The 17,656-nt window shown below is 40.3% G+C and overlaps 1 protein-coding gene across 12 annotated transcripts in view; it reads right to left on the reverse strand.

Moving 5' to 3' along the window:
- The window catches only part of AUTS2 (activator of transcription and developmental regulator AUTS2), a 626,497-nt gene that overhangs the window by 368,733 nt on the left and 240,108 nt on the right, over positions 1-17,656 (reverse strand). For 10 of the 12 annotated variants that reach the window (XM_072978425.2, XM_072978430.2, XM_078379421.1 and 7 more), the window contains one exon: positions 12,208-12,243. The exons of the other annotated variants lie outside the window; for them this stretch is intronic. In XM_072978425.2, coding sequence (XP_072834526.2) covers positions 12,208-12,243 — 36 coding nt within the window. The remainder of the gene's footprint in view (positions 1-12,207; positions 12,244-17,656) is intronic. 12 annotated transcript variants of the gene reach the window in all.

Here is a 17,656-nt window from a genome sequence, read left to right on the forward strand (position 1 = left end):
GCACTAACCAATCATTCCCTCTTGCCTTGAATAAGGAGAGCCCTTCCTCTCATTTTCCCTCTCTTTTGTCTGTTGAAAGCAGTCTATAGAGGCCTGTTGCTGAAAGCAGTCACGTTTGTTCTCAGTTTCCTGTTTGCTTTGTTCAATTGTAACTAAAGAAACCTTTTATCCTTCCTCCTTCTAATATCTCTGAATGAATTATTGAGACTATATGTGTCAGCAATTGATAAGAAAAAGGGGTGGGCTAATCTGGGGAACTTGAAGCTAATTCTGCTGTGATTCCCTGAACTTCTGCTGTGCAGCTACAGGAATTTAACAACAACAAAAAACATCAGAACTCTACATTTCCTTCCCTTGAATGCCACAGAACAGAAGACTGTTAAGCAGAGTCAGACCCTGCCACAGATTGCTGTTGTTGTTATTGTCTGGTCAACATCCAGAACTGACCAGCAACCATAATCACTGGACATGTTAGCTGATATTTCCTGGGAAATGAAGTGCAAACAATAAGTATTACAAGCTCTATGCAGAGTTGTCCCCAGGGTGTTGTGGTTGTATTGCTTTCCAGCCTTCCAACTAACATTAATGATGTGTGAGTTTTCAAAGACAACATTCAGGCTGAGTGGGTCATGACTTTTGGGCATTCTTGAGCAGAAAAAATATATATACTGTATATCCGCAACAATGGGCTGGGCTGGACTGTTGGCTTGGACCCCTGAAAATTCTGCCAGGTTGGAAGAAACAACTCTGGACCGGATACACCAATGGTCTCCCTTCCCCTAAGATAAGTGTTTGCATTCACTTCAAGAAAGCGGTGGGCATCTTGTGGCTGTCCAGATGTCACATGGTTCTGTGCCATCAAGTCGGAGCTGATTTACAGAGACCCTAATAAGGCTTTCAAGGTAAGTGAGATATTTCAGGAGTGGTTTTTACCAGTTCCACTCCCCCAGTGGTCTTCTATGGCTGAGCAGGGATTCGAACCCAGGCCCCTTGAGTCCTAGTCTATCACTCTAGCCATTACACCACACTGGGTATCTCGAGATGTCACCGAGTCCCCAAAAATGGAGGGTGCTGACTAGGTTGGATGGGAATTGCCACCGAACGGCAGTTTGAGAGACCCACCTTGACCGCTCTGTCTCAACTCCACAGGGCCATTCCTGTGATGGGGCAGAATCAGCCACCCAGGTACCATGAAAATTCAGCAAATGATTAGTCATCTGATTTAGCCTAAACCTCTGGAGAACAAAAGCAACACAGCTTGTCAAATGGATGAATGTCAAAGAGTGTTTCTCACCAGGACAAGACTCTAGCTGGTCCTTCTGGAAATCACTTAATGGACTTTGAAGTGAAGAAGGAAGATCAAGTAAAATGGGGCTACATGGACACAGAACAAATTTTCTGTGACTGTGGGGAAATTCAATCAATGCAGCACTCACATGCATGCTATTTATGCCCAGCCATGTGTATAAAATATTTGCTGAGATTATTGAAATAGCCTGGTTCTGGTTAAAAAAAAATTCTACTATTTTGATTTGTTTTTAATGTTCACCTATATTTCATGTATGCTCATAATTTTGAATTGTGCAACACTGATACAAGGAAGGAAGGAAGGAAGGAAGGAAGGAAGGAAGGAAGGAAGGAAGGAAGGAAGGAAGGAAGGAAGGAAGAAAGAAAGAAAGAAAGGAAGAAAGAAAGAAAGAAAGAAAGAAAGAAAGAAAGAAAGAAAGAAAGAAAGAAAGAAAGAAAGAAAGAAAGAAAGAAAGAAAGAAAGAAAGAAAGAACCAGCTATTACTGCCAACCACTTCTAACATCTGCAGCGGTATTATGTACCAAAAGAATGGATGGTATATTTTAATTACAAGGGCTTGCTCTTGTCAAATCTTATTACAAGGCTTTTTAAGAAGATCAGGAAAATATTGCTTGCTTTCTTACTCAGTAACGATCATGCAGCAAATTTCCATATTTGCCGCATTTGCTTTGTACTGACTCCTTTATTACAGTGGCCATTCTACCTTCTTTGTAATACACTGGGGCCTCCACTGTTGCTAACAAACATAAAAATTAATTGATGTGGAGATAGATTTTATTGTGTGAAATGTATTTACGGGATAAAGGTGAGCCATTACATATGCCGTTAATGCCAATGATTTTTTTCCTCTGGCTCCAGGAATATAAAAATGAACATATACAACATTTCAGATAAGCAAAGTTTACTGTCATTACCTGAAGTGTCATCCTGATTAACCCATTTCCTGGCTCCATTTTTTGATCGGCTGCATGAAGGTTTACAGATCCTAATAAGGCCAAAATCAGTCTAAGAACTGTGTCTCCAGGAAATGACTCTGACCACACTTGTACAGTAATTACATTTATTCCTAGATCATATGGGAGTAAGTTTGCAATCCCATGCATTGTTCCTTGGGAGCACATCCTACTGAACCAGAGTTTCCATCATACTAAGGATGTGAACCGTGGCTTCTTCATCCTCATGCACTGAATGAGAAAAAGGTTCCCTCCCCCCCTCCTGGGAAAACAAGAACACCCTGCTTGGTGAGAGGAGGTGATTTGGTTAGTTGATCTTTGGGCGTGTTTGTGCATTTGCACCACTTTTACAAAACTTCAGCAAAATATCAAACAGTTTAACTATGGCCTTGGTGTCACATGGGCTTTTTAAAAGCTGAAGCATTGGATGGCTAGGTTGCATCTTTCTGAGCAAATGGCCTGCCTTTTTATACTTGTATTTGAGAGTGTGCAGGCGTGCATGGGTTGATTCTGAATGAAATTAGATGCAAAGATATTGGGGACATTTTGTGCACACTGTGCCAAGCATAACAATTCTTGTCGCAGAGTCCAGAATTTCTAGTAAAATTCCTTTTTGCTACATAGTAGAAGTACAGAGATCCACAGAGGAGAACCGTCACAAGTTCTCCAGAGTTCACCGCCTTCTCATTAACTGGCACTTAAAGTCTCAGTAACTCATTCTGAGACACTTGTAGGAGATAGAATAAAAAACACTTTTCACTTGCACTGACTTGAAATTACAGATTTGTGCATGCTGCTTTATTTACTTCACACATGCATAGTGACCAACTGGACAGGTCAACAGCAAACTAACCACTGACACCAACTGATACAAGAAAGGGAAAAAGAATAATTTCATTAGAGTCCACAGTTTTAGGCTTCCAGCAAGTAATGGTACATGGAATCAGCATAACTAATTATCGTAGATAAACTGGAAATTGGTGGCTATCCCTTTGTCGTTTTTAACTTAATCTTTAGGAGGGCATGCAACTACCTCTTGAAATCACCAAAGGAAATCTGTTGCCTACAATCCTATGATGATGCATAACAACAGAGATCTACCAATTGCTTCAACTGTCTTTTGGTGACTGTGCTTCCCTTTTTTTAAAGCAATATGCTTTAAAAGTGCTTTTAATTCTATTCTGTTTTAATATTTGTTCATTTTGTTAAAAATTAATTAAAAAATAAAAAAAACAGAAATGCCAAGAATCATATTAATGATCTAGAAAGGGAAGTCCCATGGATGTCGGAGAGGGGGGCCTAATATCCGAGGGTTTGATCTGGAAGGCAAACCATGAAATAATGAACAACAAGATGTTTTCCTTTCTACAGTGGCATTTGCTACAGCTAATTGCTTTGTGAAAGCAAGAGCTTCATCATTGGCCCAGCCAAGTAAATGAAGATTTGTTAGCCATGATTTACAGGGCTAAGTGGCCGCTAACAGGTACTTCCCTTTATAAGCACCCACAGACACAACGCTGGAAAGACATGACAGTGTATTAAGTGCAACACATCTAAACAGCAAGCCACCAGGGTGCCTTTTTGTAAATGCATCTATTTCAAAACAGATAAAGCTTTTTCATGCAGGTGAAATGTATTTAAGTGCTCCGCTTCCTGCACGGCGCACTGGAGATGACTGAAGTGTTTCCAGCTATCTGCAACCCCAGTATGTCTTGTTTAGTGTTATCGCTAATGGTAGGAAAATACCACACAGACCGGTAAGGACATCCTTCTCTTCTTGTACCAAGCAACTGAATGTCTCATTTCACAGCCTTGCAAACCACGTCCCCTACATTCTATCCTAGGGATGCTCAGGAATTTCGTTGGATCTGCACTTTTAATGGAACCAATCCAATTTAGGCAGAATAGCAAGCCAGCTGAAGCACAGCTACCCTGCGGAGGACGTGCTGAACCTACAAAAGTCTGCCAAGGCATCTGGGCAGGGCGGAGATGTGTAGGAAAGAGCTTATTTGTGCACCCCCTGCCCTCAACACTTAAAGCCCCACCAGCTTTTCAGGCTGAACACTGAAATAGGGTTCAATATAGACTAGAAATGGACAGATCCTTGCCCCTCTCTGTGTTTCTCAGTGAAGAAAAGCGTCTGGTCCAGGGAGGCACTCTTATTTTTCTCATCCTTCTCCTACTGGAGGTTAGACGGCATCAAGACTGAACACTAGGGCATTAAGCCATAATATATTTAGGTTTGATTTTAGTATTCAGTTGGCTTATCCAGTGTGGTGCCGTGGATAGAGAGCCAGAATAGGACTCAGGTTTGACTGTCTACTCAGCCACGGAAACTCATCGCAGGAAGGACTGGAATGGGTAAAACCACCCTTTACAAATCTCACCTACCTTGAAAGCCCCATCCGTGCCATTGTAAGTCAGTTTCAACCTCGTGGCATATAAGAACACCAATGTAGTACAGTATTTGGTTATCCCGAGCTGAAGAAATCCAGTTATGACGATAGACATTTCTCAGAAACATAATAATTAAAACTGTGTGCTGTCAAGGCAATTCTGACTTATGGCAACCTTTTCTAGGGTTTTCTAGGTACCACTCAGAAGTGGTTTGCTGTTCCTTTCTTCGGGTGCATTCTGAGGCTGTGCAGCTTGCTCAAGGCTACTCAGTGGGGGAACTCAACTTGCAACCTCTCGCTCAGCAGCTAGGTGCCTGATTCACCGAGCTAATCAACCAGTTCTCAGAATAATGAATGAGGGGGAAAAATGGGGGAATCTATTTATCCATGTCTATTCTGTAATGCCCTGTTTACTTATTTCGTTGTTTTTATGTGACCTTTTGGGACGAAAAGTGCTCTTATGTTCGAAAACACTCTCCAAACATTTTTTTCCCCACAGAAAAGACCCTGCTGATGTGCAATGGAGAAGGTGCAAATCACAATTAGTTCCAACTGATTTTGAGGCACACTGAGTCCCCTATGGTGAGAAAATGTCAAGCTGTAGAAGGAAGAGGGGAAAGTCAAAGAATAACATTTAAAAAATCCTGAAGCCTCCTGGCTTGTTCAGAAACTGAACATGGATGTACTGTACCCCATTCTCCTCTGCGGCATTTTCTGGGGGCTGGAGGGAAGGGGGGGAAAGAAATCCATGTTCTGTCAACTCAGCTGCATGTACCTCAGCCTGGATCCAACTCATGTGTGTGATTTTGCAGTGGAGCGGTTAAGAAGGGCTGGGGGAATCAACCCTCTGGAGGTCTCGGACCCTTGGCCAGTGGGAGAGGCTGGGAGAGGCCAGAATATGCTTCCTTTCAGCAGTGAGGAAGAGTACAAAACTATAGGCGACAACAATCGGTGAAATAAGGTCAACAAGGTATGTTATGGAACTCAGAGGTAATGAGATACAGTTAATATGGGTAACCTGTGGCGGATTACTTTACGGTAGTGAGAGTGCAACGAAGCTATTTTTCAAAACAGATGAAATGAATATGGTTTTCTAAATAATTGTGAAATAAAGTCAACAAGGTAACTTATGGAGCTTGGAAGTAATAAGATACAAGTCATATAGTTACCTCTAACCAGTTACTTTGGGGAAATAAGAGTGTTATATAATGAGCAGGGTTTCTAAAATTTCTCAAATGACATTTTAAGGTATTTTGACAGGGATTTATCAAGTGTCTGCCATAATATACCATATTATTCCAAAAGGATCCCCCTGCTCCCACCCCAATAACTAAGGAAGAGAAAAAAAAAGTAGCAAGAAGTGTTTGGAAATGTAGTTTTTTTTAAAAAGACGATTGATCCCAGCTATGCGGGCTGGCCGATTCTAGGTGCTGCAGTCCAAACAACAACAACAAAGTAATATTGCAAAATTCTTGCAACGAATCATGTAATCAGTTGCTTTGTCATATAGTAACAACAATGGGTTACTCACCAAAACTCTGTAACTAATCAGAGGAATTAATTACCTCTGAAATCTGATAAATTGGAACTCTGAGACCCAGAGAGAAAGTCAGAAAAGGATATTTTTAAAAATTAAATAATTTGTATCTCTGATTTCTGCCCCCCTTCCCTCGACATGAACACATATTACAAAGCTGTAAATGGCCCATCTTCAGCCTCTACCTAAAAACAGCTTATTTGCAAAGCGTGCATTGAAGGCAAGGGTGGTTCTTCATAAGGTCTTGCTACCTTCACACAGCTGTCGCCTACTTGGCCCTCCAGGGAAGAGCTTCTGGAATGTCAAGCTACAGTACGCCATGTGGAGATCCCAGTGGCATGCCATCACGGTGCAAACAGCTGTTGAACTCACTGTCTTTCAGGCCCATGCAGCTGAGAAACTACCTCCTAAGGGAGTGTTCTCACAACGTATGCTTTCCACATTCACCAGATTGGGTGCAAATTAAAGCGCTCCTCAGCAGGGAATTGGTTGAGGCACATTGTTCCCGTAGCTGAAGAATAAATGTCAAAACAATGCAATCACTCCTTTCTCCTAAAAGATTAATTAATCTCACCCACCTGCACCAATCTCATATTCCTAAGTGCACTAAAGAGTAATCCTACACAGATGTCTACCGTGTTTACAAACTAGTATTAAAAGCTATCCCGGGGCCCAAACGGCATCTTGCACACACGCCATACAAGCCTCCATTGTCAGCTTGGAAAGACAAGAAACATTCCTGTGATTTGAGTCAGGACAAGAGCACACAGAATTAGGAGCTGGGTTCACCAGAGGTGCCACAACATTGTTGTCTTCTTTACTTTTCTTTCGGTTTTGCCTGATACACTAACACAGCCTAGCACGGATGCCTCTTCTGAAACTACCAAAGGTTGAAACCATTCTTAGTCTTGGTTGTACCATAACACTATCCTTTAAAAATAAAAAATAAAAATAAAAATAAAAATTAACAACAACAACAACAACAACAACAACAACAAAAACAAAAACAATACACACGTGCAAACACCACATTCCAGAGTGAAGGAAGCATTGTCTTCACTCCAAACTGTCTTTAAGACAACTCCATCTAGTAACTTTTAAAGCCAGATCAGAGTCAGGGCAGTGTTTGCTGCTTTCATACTCCTTATCGGGTTAAAAATGAAAGGAAAAGTAAAGGAATTAAAATGGAGTCCAGGGGATGAATATGAAAGGACTATAAAACAGGTGGTACCAATGACGAAAATTGTGAACAGTGGATCTATAGGGTGATTGTTGTGTCTGGAAGGCTACCAATATCCCATCTTCGAAGCTAATTAAGATTGGGTTGGGTCACGCAAGCTAGAACACTCTAAAGTCCACAAAAGCAACCCTTTCAGGCTATCTTCTTAATAAGCTTAATAACTTTAAACATGTTGTAGAGACGTGTCTCATGAATTTTAGTAACGTTCCATCCACCAAAGCACAACATGATATTGAAAGATGCATTCTTACCGAGGAGGGGGCGATCTACAGAAACCAATAGCAAACGTGTCCATATACTTCCACATACATTCATGCAAAGTGGCCCCTACTTTCTTGAACAGCACCATAGGGAGAAAAGATAAGACAGCCACATGGTGTTAGCACACAGCGCGTCTGCTACTGACAGCTTGAGCTGCCTGTAGATTTCATGACAGATGCCTTCACTGACACCTCATTTTGCTTTCAGGGTGGAGGCGGATGCCATGCCCGGGATTGCTAAAAAAAGTTTATTTTCCTAGCAACTGAAGACAGAAAGCTGTCGGTTGATGCAAGAGGTGTTTCAGAGCTAAACGGTATATACTGATTTGGGATGGGTATATGTGCAACATTTGAACAAAATCAAGCTAGGATCACTGTAGTTGTTGGACTCGTGCAGAAATCTCATGGCTTTGCCTAAGTGAGTGATGTGGGGCAAAGGAAGCCACAAAAAGAGATTCGGGATGGTGTAGGTGGTGGCACTTCCCTTTTAAAATCCTGGCTCCTTTTACATCTAGCCACTGGACACCATTATTCAAGTATGCCCTTTGAATCGGAGCTTGGAAATGATTCATTGTAAATCAGTGCGTTGCCCCTAATTTCTTAAACATTTTCATAACAAATTCAACAGTCCTTATTTTAACCTTTTGACACTGCCTTCATAGAGAAAATCATTTCTGGCTATGTGAAGGCAATATTTAGGGGGCATGTCTAGCTTTAGGGAAAGAAGACTGATATGGAGGATATGATAGTATTCTACAAATACTTGAAAGACTGTCACACTGAGAAAAACAAGCATCTCATTCGTTCGTTCGTTCGTTCGTTCGTTCGTTCGTTCGTTCGTTCGTTCGTTCGTTCGTTCGTTCGTTCGTTCGTTCGTTCGTTCGTTCGTTCGTTCGTTCATTCATTCATTCATCCACTTATTTACATTTTTATACCGTCCAATGTGTTGCAGAACCACTACTCTGGGTAGCTAACAAGATGAAATGAAATGACATAATATAAAACACCATTGGAAATACAAATAAGGCATCAAACACAATACAACAACTTTTAAAAGACAATCTCTAAGGTCCAAATTTATTCCGAATTTGTAAAGGATATATCTGATGGAGATCATCAAGCAAAAATTATATATTCACCATCCATATTGAGCAGGGGCTTGATCATCTTATAGGCCTCTTGATCTGCTTCTTGCTTAAAGTGTTTTTTCCAGAACTGGACAGAGAGCTCAAGATGAGGCCTAACCAGTGCCAAATAGAGGGGGATTATTGCTTTATATGATTTGCTGCTGTTGTTGTTTTGACTTACATACCACCCAATAGTGCTAAAGCACCCTCTGGAGTGTTTACAACACAATCACGCAAATATGACTTTGCCCCCCCCCCCCCCAGTGAGCTGGCAGCCCAAAATATCACTGGCCTTTTCTTCAGCCATATCACGCTGTTGGCTCATACTCAGCTTGTAATATGGCAGTTCCAAAGACCCTTCTTGTATGTTGCCTTGCTGAGCCAAGTACCCCCCCTTCTTGTAACTGTACATTTAGTTTCTTTTTTCTATGAGTACAATTTTGAACTTATCTCTGTTAAATTTCATTTTGCTGTTCAAGCCCATCAATCTATTTTTCAATTTTGTTGCTGTCTCCTAGGGTATTAGGTATTCCACCCAAATTTTGTGTCACCCACACATACTGGATAAGCATTCCCTGCATCACCTCATCCAAGTCATTAACAAAAATGCTGACGAGCACTGGGCCCTGGGTGGAGGTCTTTAGTATCCTGCTTTTTACCTCTTCCTTGTTTGAGAAAGAGCCATTGAGAAGCATTCTTTGAGTATGATTCTGTAGCCAACGGTGTCTCAACCCAACCGTTGCTCTATCTAGACGACATCTAGTTAGCTTGCTAATCAGAACAGGATGGGGTACTTTGTCCAAAGCTTTGCTGAACTGAAGATGTATTAGGACCACAACACTCCCAACGTCTCTCAGCGAGACTACCCAATAGAAAAACAAGATAAAATTAGTCTGGCAAGATTTGTTTTTGACAAATTTCTGTTGGCTTCTAGTTATTACTGCATTTTTTCCCAACGTGCTGTAGAGTGACTGCTTTATAATCTGCTCCAGAATTTTCCCTAGGATTAATATCAGGCTGACTGGTCTGTAGTTCCCCATTTCCTCCTTTTTTGAAGATAAGGACAACGTTAGCCTTCCTCCAATCATCTGACACTTCACCCGTCCTCCATAGTTTCAAGAAAATAATAGACTCTGGTTCTCACTGTTTTTCAGCAATTTCCTTCAATGCTCTTGGATGCAATTCATGTGGCCCTGGAGATACAAATTCTCGCAAAGTAATTAGGTGTTCCATAACTTATTTGTTTATCAGTCTCCAGCTTACTGTTAATCTCTTTGACTATTTATTGTTATCTTTTAATATAAAGATATATTTTGATTTTTTTAAAAAAAGTTTGAGGATGATGGGACGTTTTTTGTTTGGGGTTTTTTGCTGTTTAAATCCTTTCTTCTTTAGATCTGATACACAGTTTTTTATATAGAACTGTTGCATATGTGTTCATATATGTTGTTGGCATTGATGTGATCATCATGGTTAAAAATCAATAAATGTAAGTATTAAAAATTTTAATTATTAAATGGCAGCAGTGCAGGCTTCTTCTTCTTTTGAGTATTGCTTAATGTTTCACATTATTTTAATTAATTACTTTGGGTAGGATAATATTTGGGAGACAAAAATTAGAATGAATAAAAAATGGCAAAAATTAACGATCTCCCTCAACAAGTCAACTATTTGGAGATGAATGTCAATTCTTTTAGCCGTTTCATGTCAGCGAACTGATATTCTGTGATAAGAAAACTAATTCTAGCATACTGAAGCTTTGCACAGCTCTTTCCCCTGTCCTAGTGATCCCACATCCCTAAGAGATCAGTTTAGAAAAACCATGAGGACAATCAGGGATGTCCCTTAGTGCTAACCATTCCTTTCGTTTCTGGATGGCTAACCAATATAAGAACCACTTGCTTGCGTACATTTAAATTTTCCCCACTGGAAAAGCAGAACAGGGTCCACAGTTAAACAGGTCAACGGTAGGTGGAGTGAGCGTATTCAGGCCAGAAGCCAAGACTCTTACCAAAACATTCAGCAGGGCAGGAGGATAGTGGATGTGATTCAGTGGCAACATCTGTAGGTACAGTTGAAAAGGATTCTGTCCAGAATCATTTGTTCTTACGTTTCAAATCTCAAACTTTACCCTTAGAAATACCTCTTAGAGCTGCTTTAAAATTATCACGCAAATCATGTGGAAAGGAAAAATTGGACTTCTGCCGTCATCATACAATGAGAGCTTGCCTCACTCATAGCAACCCCAGAACCACGTTTTGAAAAAGGAATAACAAGGAGTGACACACAAGAAAACTTCCCATACGAGTCATTTCATTTCTCTTCTTTCTGTGCAGGAACATTTCTCTCTCAGTCATGCTCTTTTAAACGCGGGCATTTATGAAGACCCAAAGTGAAAAAATTACATAAAAAACCATTATTTCCCAGTAGTTGTTAATGCAAGTGACACACAACACATAAAACTGTGCATGTATGTATCAACATCCACAATGTGGCGCTGTTGATTATTTCCGCTTTTCTAAAACGAGGGGCACAGAAAGAACCATGTGACCAGGGACAGCTATCGCAACATAGATATACTGTACGTGGAGCAGAATTTTACAATCACAGATTTTATATGCATGCAATCCTGAAGCAAGGGACAATACCGCTTGTGTGCTCAAAAGAATGGTAGGAAGATGGAGGAAACTGAGCACCTGAACCATTATGGGAGGTAGTTAATGTAGCCTCCTTTCTGCAGAGCTATGCTTGCATCCAGCTCTAAAGTGATTTTGAGTACTTGCACACATAAAACCACTATATAACCTGGAGGAATCATCTCTAACGAAGCTGGGACTGTCGAGCCACTCAGAGTAGACCATGTTAATACAAGTCTCAATAATACCAAGAAATGCCTGAACAATCCAATACTGGCTCACCAAGTGTACGAAGATCTTTCTTTTATCCTGCCTTCAATAATCTAAAGAAGAGAGGAATTTCTATTGTTTTAAGGACAAGAATCAAGACAACAGGCTGGACAGCAGGCAAGCTATGAGCAGACTGGTTAGAAGCATCTCGGGCAAGAAGAACGGGGATAGGATGATTACATGGTGTCACCTGGGGAAACAAGGAAGGAAGGGGTTTCCCCGTTGACCGGGTACCTGAGGGAACTTGGAAAGGAAGGCACACCTTGACAGAAGAGGGAGGGAGGTACAAGAGGTGGGATTCACAATTCCTGTCTGGATTCTGGGTTGCCGAAAAGTTGCTGGAGAGCCATCCTTTCATGGGCGTCATTACAGTTTACAAATCCGGCAACTTAACATTTGTCTCATAATTCCACAACTTGACTAATATCATCTTCTGCATCATTCCAAAACATGCATTTAGAAAGTCAAGATCTACTTACAAAGTAGCCTGTTCCCAAGCTGGATGGGGCTGAAGTCTGGGAAAAAAAACACAGGAAGAAAAAAAAAATCAGAGATCTCTCTTTCTCTTGACTGGTTGTTGTTGTTGCTTTTACATGTTCGAATCCACATCCTTTATTACTGGTTCTTTTAAGAAAAGTTTTCTATTCCCACAAGGCTGCATCGAAGGGGCCTGCCCCTTGTCATCCACTAGCGAAACAAACACACTGTTGTCGCTTAATTCCTCCCCCACCTTTACATTTCTCAACAGCTCCACCGACAGTAACATGCTATTTACTGAAATTCCAGGCTCTGGCGGTGGGTGTAATTGCCAATTTATTTGACAGGCAGCTGGGTAATGAATTAATGATGGCATTTTGGCCTATGCTGAGACTAAATAGACACACATCAACCAACCTCCATGACATGCTGGCATTCAATGCCCTGGACTCCAGCTACTTAGCTTTGTGGCAGTCAAAGGCTGGGCAGGATAGGAGGGGAGGCATCCCTAGACCGAGAGATTTCAAAAGAAAATAGCAGTGAGCTAGGAATAATGGATGTCTGTCCTTCCTTGCTGCACAGGAGTTTGCTTGTCAATTTATTTCACAAATTCAATTCATTTTCTTTTTTTTAAAGGTGGTGAGTGGTAGTGGAAAATGTCAGAAATTTTACAGACATCTGGTCTTGATATGTGCGGCACAAGGCATATAAACATTTCAAAAATAAGAATAGTTATATTGATTTTTAAAATATTACAAGGAAATCTTGAATCCTCCTGAGAAGAAAGGCACAATCTAAATGTTTTTTTAAAAATAGAATAGAATAAATAAATAGCCTCATTTCTTGATCAGACTGACGGTCTCAACACTGCAAGATGGCCTGTTGAAAATTCTCCAGTCCCAGCAAGAATTCCCGCCATCATCATCTGAACGGGTCAAAGAAGCACTCTTATCTGCACATTTATCTGGCCTTTGTGCAAAATCAGTGTGTTTTCCTTCCACAGATACATACTGAAAGCTCAACGGGACAGGTGGATTGAATAGAAAGATACAAAGGATCCACTCAGCGCTACGCCATTGACTAGCTTATGCTGGAATGCAGTCCAAAAAAATACATGTTTTTCAAAAAGAAATGTGAGGGGAAAAAACGGTGGAAAAAATGCTCATAATCTTTCTGAGACTGCCAAAAACGTTTCCCCACAAATCAGCAGGAAAAAGAAAGTCTATTTTATTTGCTTGGAAACATGAAAGAATCCAGGATTCACATTCTTAGTGTACACACAGGTTGAAAACCAGTACTAAGTAGCAGCTAGAGTAGGTCCATTGAATCAATGGAACTTACTGAGGAATTGACTCACCAAAAGCCCACTGCGTCAATGGGCCTATTCTAGTTGTAGCGAGTGGATTTCAGCTGGTGGGTAGAATAGGGGTGTGAATCATGGCTTGTTTCATATTTCCAAGCAAATAAGACAATAACATTGACTTTCTTTTTCCTGCAGATTTCTTGGAAACCTTTTTGTTAGTCTCAGAAAAGGTTTTGAGTATTTCTATGGCATTTTTTTAAACTTACTGCAGGATTTCAGACACATCTACCCCAAACACAAACACAAACACAATGGCCTATTCAGCTCTGTTCCTGGTTAATGCAATTATATACACACAGGTATATAGATATAAAGTGTGTTTATATCTATCCTTGACCACTTTTAAGATTTAGAGTGGGTTGGAGTAACATTAAAAATTGAAATGAGCAATTGTATTGTACAGTTAATATTGGTTTATAAGTGTTGTAGTGTCATGTATGCCTTGATCCTTGTTATTTAACTGTCTCCTGTGGCTATATGATTCTTTTGACTGCTTGATTGTTTTCAAACATCCATTTGTTTTCTAGGTTGCAATTTCCCCTCATCCCCCTAATTCATGCATTCATTGATCTGGTTTTTGAGCTGCAATGCAAAACGTGGAGAAAATGTTGGAAATGCAGGAAAAGTGTGTTCTGGTCTTGTGATTCCTCGAGCCCAAAAGGTATGTGGTCAGTTTGCTTAAAGATACAGAGCAGATAAAATTCCTGTGCACCCCTAAATCTCAAGACCTGAACAAGTATTTAAAATAGAGGATAGGTGGAATTTTTTTTAGATCAGCCTTCAGAAGAGTACGGCTTCATTTTGAAATGGTGTGAAAAACAGCAAAGGCAGTCATTTAGATAGTTTACAACGCAATCATTTCAGCAGGAACAACAAGTGCTGCTGCAGTTATGATAAAGCATCCTAACCACGGTAACGAGAGGATGTGGGGGAAAGGACCGCCAGGAGAAGTCGAAGGGCTGCCAGGCTGCTATACACCACCCTGTTCAGGATGTGATCCCAGGGGATCGTTCAGAGAAAATAAGCCATTCACTGGCTTGTATTAGCCTCAAGGGGAAGGAAGACAATTAGAAGTGGACCATTTCACTGGAGGTTGAGACACTAATGAGGTTCCCTAATGTGTTAAAAAGATTGGAAAATATTTTTGATGGGGCCCACAGAGATCTTTCAGTGTAAGCCAACGGAGCAGACAAAAGGCGTCAGTAAGACTGACAGAGGTGTCCTTTGTTTGTTTTTTGTTTTTTAAAGCTTTAACATATATTTCTGACAGTGCATGTGGGCAAACTGCGTTGTTAAAGGACTGATCCATTGCATAGTACAGGAATGATCCCTTGATAATCACCTCTGGGTTTGCAAACAAAGCACAACAAAGCCAGAGTGCCTATGGATACCCAGTAACATGCTAGCAGTAACCCAGTTTTAACAGAAGATCATCATGACTATAGCCCTTCCAGACTATATATAAAAGAACCACCTTTATCTTATCTTATTTTTATGTCACTTTTCTCCCAATCGTGGAGCCCATAGTGGGTCACAAATTGTTAGAAGAGAAACCAGTGAAAAACACAGTAAGGCATTACATTAAATTAAATCTAGTGAGTTAAAACTGCTTAGAAATGCCTTAAAGGCAAATTAAAACTTACTTAAAATAATATGCAGCACTCAACCTCATCACTTCCTAATCAGGTGTTACAAGCCTGCCTAAAAGAATGGTCTTCACCTGTTGCCAGAGGGAAAAGAAGGAGGGGGGGTCAACTGGGCAGAATAGACAAGGTTTGCTATGTGCTGTCAACTCATTTTTGACCTTATGTATTCATTGTCTCCAAAGGTCCTGCCTTTAACAGCCTACTCAGGTCTTGTAGAAGAAAGGTGATGCCGCTTCCCTTATGGAGTGAACCCAACTCAGGATCGGTCCCCTTTGCCTACTGCCTTCCATGCTCCTGAGCATGGAGGTCTTGGCTGGAGAGTGTCTTCTCATGATAAGTATGAAAGCCTCCATTCAACCATTTTCATCTCTAGGAAGAGTTCAAGCTTCAGCTGAAACCTGTTTTATCTAAACCTATTCATTGTACTAAAAACTAATTTATTTGTCTTTCTGGGGAAAATTCAGGCTTCATTTGATCTAGAAGTCATTTACTTGGTCTTCCTGGTGGTCCACAGTGTCTGTAAAGCTCTTCAACGTTACATATCCCCCATCAACTTCCTTCACTATTCTGATTTAACATTGGCACACAGCCAACAGTACTACCATATGATCTTGCCTGTGCTGTCAAGAGACACACCCTTACACCTGAATATCTTTTCTAGTTCATCATGGCTGCCCTTCCAGATGTCAGTGTTCCTGGCTGCTCTTTCCTGGCTGCAGTCTCCATTCAAATTGAATTCAAGTATAATAGAAGATCTTTAACCATTTTAATTTCTTTATTATCAACATTAAAATGAAGCCATGATTTTGTAGTCATTATTTTTTTAAACTTCATAACATTCAATCATAATCCTGCTTCTGCATTTTCTTCTTGAACCTTGATCGCCAGTTGTTTCTATGTATTGCTAATTTCTACCAATAATATCCCAAATTACTGATGTTTCTTCCACTAATTTTCAACCTTACTTCCTCCAAATCAAATCCAGCTTCTAGTGCCATATGTTCTGTGTATAAATTGAGCAGACAGGCAGATAAAATATATCCTTGCATGTTATTCACATGTTTGGCCTTCTGTTTCTCCATATTCTGTCCCTTGTGTTTATCCAGTAAGTCTTCAGGAAAATCAACTGTTGTGATACAATCTTTTTTTTAAAAAAGAATTATTGATAGCTTTTTCTGAACCCTACATTTAAATACTTTGGTCTAATTTATAAAGCACAGCTGATTTTCTTCCAAAATTGGTATGCTCCAGCAGCCAAAGTGTATGATCTCTATTGCCTCTTCCTTTTCTGAATGTGCTCCAAATATCTGCCATTTTCTGCTCCACATATCTTAATTGTAATCTTAATCTTAAAACTGCTGGAAGGGACCCTATGGATCATCAAGTCCAGACCCTGTCAAGGAGATACAGTGGAAAATCTAACACACAGCCTTCATCATTGAGCTATCCAGAAGCATATGATAAATGTAGTTGTTGTTAAATACTAAGCATCATTTTGCTTACTTGGGTAATTAATGTAATGGTCTTATATTTACCTGCAATTTCTGAGATTGGAATGTATATTGAATATTCCTTATCTGTGGGCTATGTTTTGTTTTCTTTCATTTTCTGTATTTGTTAGCACATTCTCTCTATTTGTTAGCATATTCTTGTTAGGATTTCTGATAGATTCAGTCCCAGTAGCTTGACTGACCATCTATTCCTGGTGATGTGTTTCTTCTAAGTTATTTATTTATAATATTTACAATATATGCCACCTTTCTCTTTAAAAAAGGATCCAAGGTGGCTTTGAGAACACTTTATACTCCACTTTCTAAAATTGCAGTTTCTTTGTCAAAACATTCTGCTTTGAAGAAGACTTCTCTATAATTTTTCAGTATGTTGTTTCCATCTTGTCTTTATTTTATCCTGATTAGATCAGATAATTCCCCACTGAACTTCCAAAATCCTTAATTTTGTTTTAAATAGGCAAGGGTGAGAAGGGAGGCAAACCTGTTTCTAGACCAGTTCTTCATGGAAAGAGGTACCAAAAAAAAAGACTAGGTAAACAGGACTAGCACCTGGGTGAAACCCAGACGACCAGGTAATGCAGCAACCATGGAAGGAGCATGTTTTTTATGTGTGTGTGTATATAGCCAGCCATTTGTGAAAATGCATGTAGCAGTTGTGACCCTTTGTGCTAGACTTCACATCCCTCAGAGCTTTGCCTACACTGCACAACATCTGTTTTTCCTCCTCCAGGTCCTGCACTCCATTGGGACAAGAAGAAGGCTCCCTGCCAGCCCGTTGCTTTTTTCTAGACCATGTGCCACTGCTGTAGAACAAGGAAATGTGATGGAAGTTTTATGGATGTTTTATGTAGTATTCTTGGGTTTTATTGTTTCTATGTTATGTTGTAAGCCGCCTAGAGTGGTCATATAGACCAGATGGGTGGGGTATAAA

The sequence above is a fragment of the Pogona vitticeps genome, chromosome 7, assembly GCF_051106095.1.
Source record: "Pogona vitticeps strain Pit_001003342236 chromosome 7, PviZW2.1, whole genome shotgun sequence".
NCBI lineage: Eukaryota > Metazoa > Chordata > Lepidosauria > Squamata > Agamidae > Pogona > Pogona vitticeps.